The sequence below is a fragment of the Sturnus vulgaris genome, chromosome 6 (assembly GCF_052056855.1).
Source record: "Sturnus vulgaris isolate bStuVul1 chromosome 6, bStuVul1.hap1, whole genome shotgun sequence".
Taxonomy (NCBI): Eukaryota; Metazoa; Chordata; class Aves; order Passeriformes; family Sturnidae; genus Sturnus; species Sturnus vulgaris.
Window position 1 is genome coordinate 38,604,037 of NC_142248.1, and position 9,471 is coordinate 38,613,507.

Here is a 9,471-nt window from a genome sequence, read left to right on the forward strand (position 1 = left end):
AAACACCCAAAACATGTAATTCCTGTGATACTGGAGGAGTGTAGATAGAAGAGGATGGTAAAGAACACATAACAGGGAAGAAATTATGCAAGTTTTCTGCTTTTTACGTGAAAATAAATCCCGACGTGCATTTTATTCAGAGTCCCAATTCAGGTACATAGGGCTGGCAATATTTTCCACTAAGAACACAGTACATGCATATGACACTTGTGTCATCCTTTGTAAGGCAGCCCAGCACCCAGAGTCACCCAACGCTGAGCCTTTATGACACTGGAATTAAAAACAGGCTCTTTCCCACACCCCGAAAGCCGGCTGTGCAGGAAAAACACAACTTATTCAGCTACTTAATTACTTTAAATTATTTGCATTATTAATTGTAACATAGTTGCTGAGATGTCCAGCACTGGGTCACTGCCCTCCAGGGAGTAACTCGGCCTTCCCGAGACAGTGCCTGGGGACACCGGGCAGGACGGAGGGGCTGGCGGGGGCTGAGGGCGCTCCCGGGCGCTCCCGGCCTCCCCCGACCCCTCCCGGCCTCCCCCTGCCCCTCAGCCCCAGCCCCGCTGCACCGGCCCGGCCCGCGCGGCCCTGGCCCGCCGCCCCGCGCTCTCTCGCGAGACTCGGTCGCTGTAGACGCGATGTCCTTTGGGGCACTGGCGGGGGGAGGGCATGGGGGGAGGGAGGCAAAGCCTTGATTGATAGCGGTTTTCACCAATAGGCGTGGGGAGCTGCGAGGTTTTAGCCAATAGTTTCGCTGCGAGGTGAGCGATGAGCCAATGGCGATGGCAGGGGGCGGGGCGCACCGCTGGCTGATTGATCCCAGCTCTGGCGTTGTTCAGTCGGAGCGAGAACATTCTAGAGGTGAGTACGGGGCAGCCATTGCCGGGTCTTGTCCGCCGGCCCCTCCTGCCTCAGCTGCGCGCCTCTCGTCGCCTCTCCCTCCCCCTTCCCTCTTCTCCCCCCTTCCTCCTCCTCCCTCTCCCTCACAGGTGCCGCCGCTAACGATGCTCCTGATTGTGTCTTGCCCGCAGATTGCCCGGCACCGCTCTCCCTGGTGATACCGCCCGCCCCAGGACGCCGGGACCCGGAGGCTGCGGCGTCCGCCTCCGCCTCCCTCTCCGTCTGGATATAAGCGCCCCCTCGGCCGTGTTCTCCTCTCACAATCGGCTTCGTCGCAGCCCGGGGCGAGCAGCGTTGGGTTTATGTCTTTATTGGACGAAAACGGTGAGTGTTAGCAGTGGGCTAAGGCGGATGAGGGCAGCGGGGTGAGGGTTCGGAAGGCGGGCGGGCGCTTTCGGCTGGGTTGAGGCCTCAGGCTGTCGCTGAACGGTGGATATTTGCAGAGGTTTTGTGTAACGAAGCGTCCGGCACTTTGACGGGAGGGGGAAGATAAGCAAGGGCCGGGGCAGAAAAGACAACATGGAAACACGCAACAGAATTTAACTCTAAAAGCCGTAGATCTTCAGCTGTGGGGGTTATAGTTTGCTTTGGGGAGAGGGCGAGGCGCTTTTTATTTTTAATTATTTATTTATTTCATTTCGCCGCCGCCATGCGACGAGACAAGATGGCGGCGGCGGGGCCGCGCCTCCCGCGCTGTGGCGGTGGGGGGGGCAGTGGCGCAGTTCCCACCGGCCGCGGGGGGGGGCGCTCGGGCCGCGCTCCCGAGGGGCGGCCCCGGGGACACTCGGGGGGCGGCCCGGGCTGTGGGGGGGGGCGGTGGAGCTCCCCCGGCCGCCGCGCTGCGCATGCGTGGCCGGGGGTGACTCCCCCATGGCTCCCAGCGCTGACTCAGTGCTTAATTGCTGCATTTATGACTCACCACGAGCGGGGCGGGGACGCGGCGCTGTGCGGCAGGGAGTCGGTCTGTGTTCCCGCTCTCTCGTCCGTGCGCGGCATATAGGGGGGTGGTGCTTGGGATGAGGTGTCGTAGGGACCAGGAGAGGGAGCTTCAGCCTGCAGCAGACAAATGCTGCGCTCTGGAAGGAGGGAAAAACGGTACGCTCCTTCTGGGATCTCGGTCACCGAGAGAGCTGCTTCCTCAGCAGTTCTGTTCAGGTTACGCTGGTGGCTCTTTTTAGACATCCTGGGGAAGGAAATGGTGTGTTTAAAACGGAATTCGCGGTGTACTTTTTGCTGAGGAAGGGTAAAATTGTAGAACACAAGGCATGTACAAGTCTATGTTCTTATTGTGTAAAGAAGTTGTAAACCTGACCAGAGGGACTCGGATCATGTTGCACCATAGGCACGCTCTTACGCACAAGTACTAAGAAGGCTTTTTTAATGTGTCAACGCTTCTGTCATTAACGATAACAACATGATGACGTGTCAGAATAGCCATGCTCTGTAGTCAACCAGTTGTGGCTTAAGTACTCTTAGATCTGATTATAGAGGCACGTGTTAATTTAAATATGTAAATACTGCTCAAGGCAACGTTAATAATAGGATTCATCCTCCTTCCCCTTCCTCCCCCTCCTCCCTTCCCCCAAGAAAAAATTCAACTGGAAAAGCTGCTGCACTGCTCTGTACCTCTGCATTGCTAGGCTTTCTACAGTGAAGCAACTTCTGTCAGACTTATCAGGCTTATTGTTAAGTCAGAACTCAACAGAAGCTGCTATGAGAATCCATAAATGAGAGGGAGAATTACGTAATTTTCAACTCTTTTTCCACTCCGATCCAAAAACTGGTAAGCCATGTAAAAACTATGTTGGGCTACAGATTGCTGCTGCTTCATCTTACTTACATTTCTCAACATTTTGGCAGACTTCAGTTTCTGTGATAGGTTCATGTTAATGTTGAATTTGAAATGGATTTCCAAATCTTCTGATTTCCTGTGTCCTTCAGCCTGAAACCATACCACATGACCCTTATGGTGCAACTCACTGGTTTGCATAATAAATCGAGGAGTGTGCCCTTCCTGAGTGATCCCAGAACTTTTGCTGGAGTTAATTGTATAAAGAAGTAGTTGTAAGCTATTCATTGGTTTTAGGGTAGTAAGAGAGGGTGAAAAGCTTTGTAGTGCACTTTTAAAAAGTTCCTTAGGAGTACAAGCCAAGGCTGGATTTCAGTTTTATTGATTGAAGAAAGCCGTAGCATAACAAATGTACTTTTCTGTTTTTCTCACCCTAGATGTAATCTCTTATATAGCTTTGTAGCAAGAGTGGATTGATGTACATTAAGCTGAACTTAATTTTTTTTCTGTTTGTTAACACTTGCAGAGCTGTTGCGCAGCCACTGGTACCTGTATTGGGGAAACATAGCGTACAAGCAAGAACCTTACAGCCTCAGTGGCGAAAATTTTTTCATGTCAGAGACCGAGAACTCTTGCAGTCGTTTATGTCATCCCGTCTTCTCCAGACAGAAGATACCAAAAAACTGCAATCAAAGATCTCTTCATCTTATTGATAAAGCTACTAATAAGGCAAAATGTCTGTCAACGTCAACCGCAGTGTTTCAGATCAGTTCTATCGCTACAAAATGCCCCGTCTGATTGCCAAGGTAACTTCCTAAGCAGCAGCTGTAAGCAAGGATTGTTCTCTCAGGAGGGGAAAGAGCTCATGATAATGCTTGCCCACTCAGGGCAGGGAGAGTGTGTGCTTCAGTCCACACTAAGTGCATGTTAGGTCTTGGAAAGAGATGTACTTCAAAGCAGAATTTCGGTGTAGTTAAATGGGAAATGCACACTGGGTTTGTCTATTGCAAGCATTTAAACTTAAAACATTACTTGTTTTCTTTAGGTGGAGGGCAAAGGAAATGGAATAAAGACGGTTATAGTCAACATGGTTGACGTTGCAAAGGCGCTTAATCGGCCTCCAACGTGTAAGTAGTAGTGTGGAATGACACAGCATTTTTTTAATGCTTTTATGTTTGAAGTAGTAGTGTTAATTACCTAAGAAAGCATTACTATTGTTCTTTAAAGATTTGTAAGAATTAAATGTGATTATCTCAGGATTAAATAATAGACAGAAACAAGCAGTAGCCCTATTTACTTGCTGTTTACGAATCACTATGAAGATATATATATATATATATAAAAACTATAATTCTTCCTTTACAGATCCTACCAAATTTTTTGGTTGTGAGCTGGGAGCACAGACCCAGTTTGATGTTAAGAATGACCGTTACATTGTCAATGGATCTCATGAGGCGAATAAGCTGCAAGACATGTTGGATGGATTCATTAAAAAATTTGTTCTCTGTCCTGAGTGTGAGAATCCTGAAACTGATCTGGTGAGTGCTCTCTGTCTGTGTTAACAATGACAGTATGGAAACACTGTATTGGATGTTTGTGGAAGTGGTGCAAAGTTAAAAGCAGACTTGAGTATCTATGAACAGAAAATCAAGTACACATTCTTGCACCCTTTGGGAAGGTTTTACATCTCTAACAGTTCGTAACTTCTGGGATAAATTGTTAATTTTAAGCTTTGTCTTTAGAGAGTGATACAAAGTGTTTAAGTTTCTGCCTTAATCATTTGGAGATGATAATGTAGACATCAAGTTTAGGCTTTAATGCAGTTGTTCTGTAAGTGGTAAATTAATTGGAGGTTGTTGTTTCTTTGCAGCATGTCAATCCTAAGAAACAAACTATAGGTAACTCTTGCAAAGCCTGTGGCTATCGAGGCATGCTTGACACAAACCATAAGCTCTGCACGTTCATTCTCAAAAACCCACCTGGTAAGTGCTTTTCCTTCTGGGGATAAAGAGAAGTTCTGTAATAGTGGAAATAGAAGAATAAATAGCTCATGTCTAATTGAAATGTAGTACTCCTGGAGTATGTTTGGGATCAGGATGAAGGAGCTGTGCTGGTCATGTCTGTCCTCCTTACAATGTGTCCTTCCCAGGCAGAGCTATTTGTTCAAAGCTGGATTTGCGTGTACAGGACACAACTTATCAGAAAGGAATGTAGTTGGCAGTATCTCGTGGTATTTGTTCCTTTAGGTCAACATGAAATGTGAGAGTAGGACGTAAAACACGAACTGTAATCTGTGCAAGCAACACTCTGTAGTAAGCATCTAGTTGCCTGCTGCAATTTAAGCTTGCTAGAATAGAAAAGTCTAACCTATTCCAGGGGTCTCTGCTTTGTGAGGTCACCTGTTATATAGACTTGGACAATCTTAGTGACAAACAAGACTTTGACTGCAGCTGGGGCTTTCCCCACCAAATGTACATCTTCCCTGAGTCTTTTTGGGGATGGCTACTACCCATAACTTGCAGCTAATGAAAGCATTCAAACCCACTTGGGGATTTGGCAGAGGTGCAGGGGCTTTCTAGTTTGCTCTAGTTCATAGAACAAAACATTAAAATTCACTTGCAGAAAGTGGTGACACTGGTACAGGAAAGAAAGAAAAGGAGAAGAAGAACAGAAAAGGCAAGGACAAAGAGAATGGTTCTGTGTCCAGCAATGAGACACTTCCACCCCCACCACCAGAGGAGATTACTCCTCCACAGGTTGTGGTAAGTAGAAGGGAAAGTGGGGAGATAAGGGTGTGTGGCGTGTTGCTCAGATTTAAACCTTTGAAATCACTGACATTCCTTGCTGGTCAGCATTTCACCTAAAGGTCTTACTGTATCCAGAACTTAGTGCTGGAGTAGAAGGGTCCTTGATTTTCCTCTGTAGCAGCTTTATCAGCTCATCAGTACCAGCATTTGTGCTCCTTGCTAAGTGAAAGCTGCTTATCCTTTATCACTCTCAGGCACCTGGATTGTCTCCTGTGTACTAGGTAGAATGGTAAAACTGCAGTTCAGGTAGCCCTACAGATGGCTATAGAATTAGGTCTGGCTTCCACTTATTTCCTATGTTTGCATTTTCTCCGTGATCTTTGACTTGCAAATGGTACTATAAACATTTCGTTTCCTAAAAATGCTGTCAAGCCTCTGCCATTTCTATCCTCGTGTATAATACTAAGCCTGCAGTAATATTGTGTGGGTCTCTTGTTTTGGTTTTGTATTGTAGGAGGAGGAGGATGATGATGACTGGGGTGAGGACACAACAGAAGAAGCCCAGAGGCGTAGAATGGATGAAATCAGTGACCATGCGAAGAACCTCACACTTAGTGAAGACCTGGAAAGAACTGTAGAGGAGAGAGTCAACTTACTATTTGATTTTGTAAAGGTAAGTATTCTCCAGTGGTTGGCTTGATGTTATCGCTCAGCTGTAGTTGTACAAAAAGTTTGTTAGGAAACTAAAAGCAGCTTGCTCAAGCTTCGGCAAAGTACTGGTTCTACCAGCCCTGGGAAGGGATGACTGCGAAGAGAATTAATCCAGACCTCAGGTGGCATTAAAATGTTTCTTCTGTATCTGTTTCCCTCTAGAAAAAGAAGGAAGAAGGTGTCATCGATACTTCTGACAAAGACATTGTAGCAGAAGCAGAGAGACTGGATGTAAAGGCTATGGGCCCACTTGTTCTCACTGAAGTCCTTTTTGACGAAAAGATTCGTGAACAAATCCGAAAATACAGACGTCACTTCCTTCGTGTAAGCCATCTCTTCTGCCCTCTTTGTGACAATTGAGAGTTTTTTGTAGCAGTTACTTGGTACTATGGGGAAGGACTTTTTGTAGTGTTTTACTTTTAAACTTCTTCACTGGGGGAACTGCTGGGAAGGGTAGTATTATTGTGAACTTTGCAATCTCATAGAACTGCTTCTGCTCTCTATTTAGTTTGCAGAGAAGGTAAAAAATCTTACTTAAATCATTTTTGCTTTTATCACAATTCTAGTTCTGCCACAACAACAAGAAAGCTCAGAGGTACCTTCTCCATGGCTTCGAGTGTGTGGTAGCTATGCATCAGTCCCAGCTTATTTCAAAGATACCACATATTTTGAAGGAAATGTATGATGCAGATCTTCTGGAAGAAGAAGTCATCCTTGGCTGGGCAGAAAAGGTAAAGGACAGTATGTAATGTACTGTAGCAGTTAAATACCTGAAGGTAGCTTATTACATCTGGCTTCTCCAGTCTGGTGTAGCTTGTGCAGCGAGAAGCCTCCTTCAAAAAATAGGCTGTGGAAAAAAATAGGGAGGGTGAGATCAGAGTTCCAGTTTAGGCAGTATTTAGGTACAGTCTGGTGTAAACTCTTTCATTGTTCACACGAAATCTGTCTTTCAGGCCTCAAAGAAATACGTTTCAAAGGAGCTTGCCAAAGAAATCCGTGTCAAAGCAGAACCATTTATTAAATGGCTAAAGGAAGCTGAAGAAGAATCTTCCGGTAATGAAGAAGAGGATGAAGATGAAAATATAGAGGTAGGAAAGGCTCATTTACTGTCAGAAGCTCCAAGGCTGCACTCTTCTTGCATGCACTCTGAAATTGATTACTCAGGACATTACTGTGCACATTGGGAACAGGAGAAACATTCCATCTACGACGCTTTAAGTGTTGCTGATTTGTTTTCACATGTCTACGTGAGATCACTTCAATGCAATTGCACCTGGGTAGCCCAAGACTGTACCATTCTACAGTGACAGTCTCTTGCACTGTAGTAGCTCATGTAGTGCAAGGTTGACAGGCAGTATCAAACATCGTGTCTCATGTCGTAGATGAGTTAATTGGGAGTGTGTTTGCTAGATAAGATGATGGAAGAATCATTTTCCACGCCTGACTGTTTTCCTCACAGTTTAAGGCTACGTAGAATCTCCAGCTGGCTTTGGCTGGGAGGGCATTTACACAGGGGTTGGTTGGTTGTTCTTCTCCCAGCATTGTATTATTCTGCACCTGAGTAGGAGATGCTGCTTCTTCCACCTGCATGTGCGCAGCTCCGCCCTACAAAGCAGGGGTTCGTGGCCGTGGTCAGGAGGGTGGTTGTGTGTTGGAATTAGTGCAGCGCTTAGTGGCAGTAAGAGCTGTAGTTAAAGGAAGTGTCTTGTCTCCACAGGTGGTGTACTCCACAACTGCCAGTGTACCTAAAGTTGAAACTGTGAAGCCTGCAAACAATAAAGATGATGATATCGACATTGATGCCATTTAAAGTGACGCAACATAGCTTCCAGCATAGTAATGCAAACTTCTCTGCATTTTCTGCCAGAAGTGTGACTTGTATGTGCACAAGCTGAAATGGCTTAACATCCTGCTACTTTGTACTCTAAAATGTATCTTTTTACTGTGACTGGTCTTGTGTTACTAAGCCTAATACCAAGGAGTCAGCACGTCGGTGAACTGATCTAGTTTGCAACTGGCATGTTCTATTTTGTTTTTCTAACTTGTGTTGGACACATACTTGGAGCACATTTATACAGTTGTGGAAATAAAGGATTTGGTTTTGGTCAATCTTCATTTGTGACTCAACCCCCTTATTGCTTTTCCAAGTAAGTATTTACACAGCTCAATGAAATGTGCGAAGCTGATCACACAATGACAATCTCTTGAATGAGGGGAAAAAAAACCCACTCCACCTTAACCATAAAAGCTGTTCTAACAGTGGCGATTTGAAACCTAGGTAAGAAGCAGGTGTTGGCTAATCAACAGTGTGCAGCTGCCAGATTCTTAAAACAGGGCAGCTGTCTGTGTTCTGATCTTCAGCAGCTTGGGTTCTTTTAGGCAAACTTCCATTTGGTAATCACTGCAGGAGTTGGGTTTTGGCTTGGGTTTTTTCCTTCCCTGTGGTTTTCAACAGCTCCAGCTCTAGGATTAAAGCTGCAGGAGCTGGCATTGCTGCAGTTGATGTGTGCTGCTCCTGAGGAGCTCGCTATTGCCATGGGTCCAGCTGTGCAGTGTCCAGCTCCAGATTTATTTGGGGAGGGAGGAGCAGAGGAGGAGATCTGGCACCCTGAGTGCAGAAGTCCCCAAAGCTGCTTATCTCTGGAAGTGAGTCCTAAATGCCGGTGTTAAGGAATCAGATTACTTTAGAAGCAGGATAAATAAAAACCTGGTCCATCAAACTCAAGAACCTGGTATGACATGGTGTGTGACAGGTTTTGGCCAGCGAGGAGTTAAGGGTGGAAGTTTTGTTGCCTGCCAGGAGAACCGAGAGTGGGCTTGGGTTTTGAGCCTTTTTGTTGGATTCGGTATAAGTTTTGAGAGATCAAGGCTGCAGTGCATGATGAGCTGCTTTTTCTAGTCAAGGTTGTTCTAGCAGAACTTGGATAAAAGGAAGGATTATGTTTGGATAACTACAGCAGGGGTGCCTTGAGCTGCAGGTTGTGTTCTGCAGTGTCTTGTGTTGCATGTAGTCCTAGCAGTGCATCATCACTGGGCACTAGCAGCTATAGCAAACAGCTAGAATGATGGGATAAAGCCATGGAGCATTTCAAAGTGCCTTTCTATCTTAGATGGATTTTTATTGCTGTAATACAAACCCACGATTTTTAGTTTAGAGACAGTTTTATTCCTGGCTTTTGTCTAAAAGCTGTTTTATATTGTGTTTAAACAAGGTTTGTATTTCCCAAGTTTCCATTTTCATGCATATTTGGGAACCTGGAAGATAGATTACTAATCCCTGTGTACCCTCTCAGGAAGACACCTGTTCCTGTTCCTCCTGGTGCA

General features: G+C 45.8%; 1 protein-coding gene and 1 non-coding gene across 4 annotated transcripts; both read left to right on the top strand.

Annotated features, from left to right (window-relative positions):
- Positions 1 to 768: 768 nt before the first annotated feature.
- Positions 769 to 8,262, top strand: EIF5 (eukaryotic translation initiation factor 5). Of its 3 annotated transcripts, XM_014871913.2 has the most exons (12): positions 769 to 861; positions 1,032 to 1,224; positions 3,216 to 3,495; positions 3,735 to 3,816; positions 4,055 to 4,227; positions 4,560 to 4,671; positions 5,312 to 5,451; positions 5,951 to 6,109; positions 6,310 to 6,471; positions 6,714 to 6,878; positions 7,101 to 7,235; positions 7,865 to 8,262. In XM_014871913.2, the coding sequence occupies exons 3-12, from the start codon at positions 3,424 to 3,426 to the stop codon at positions 7,955 to 7,957; spliced, it is 1,293 nt and encodes a 430-aa protein (XP_014727399.1). In that variant the 5' UTR covers positions 769 to 861; positions 1,032 to 1,224; positions 3,216 to 3,423; the 3' UTR covers positions 7,958 to 8,262. The 3 variants fall into 3 exon arrangements, with proteins under 3 accessions (XP_014727399.1, XP_088022674.1, XP_014727400.1); XM_088166548.1 differs by lacking the exon at positions 769 to 861 and having other exon boundaries at positions 1,030 to 1,224; XM_014871914.2 differs by lacking the exons at positions 769 to 861; positions 1,032 to 1,224 and adding an exon at positions 2,486 to 2,683.
- LOC148223439 (small nucleolar RNA SNORA28) lies at positions 4,987 to 5,110 on the top strand. The gene has a single exon (XR_015804680.1). It is a non-coding gene; the product is annotated as a small nucleolar RNA SNORA28 (small nucleolar RNA).
- Positions 8,263 to 9,471: the final 1,209 nt, after the last annotated feature.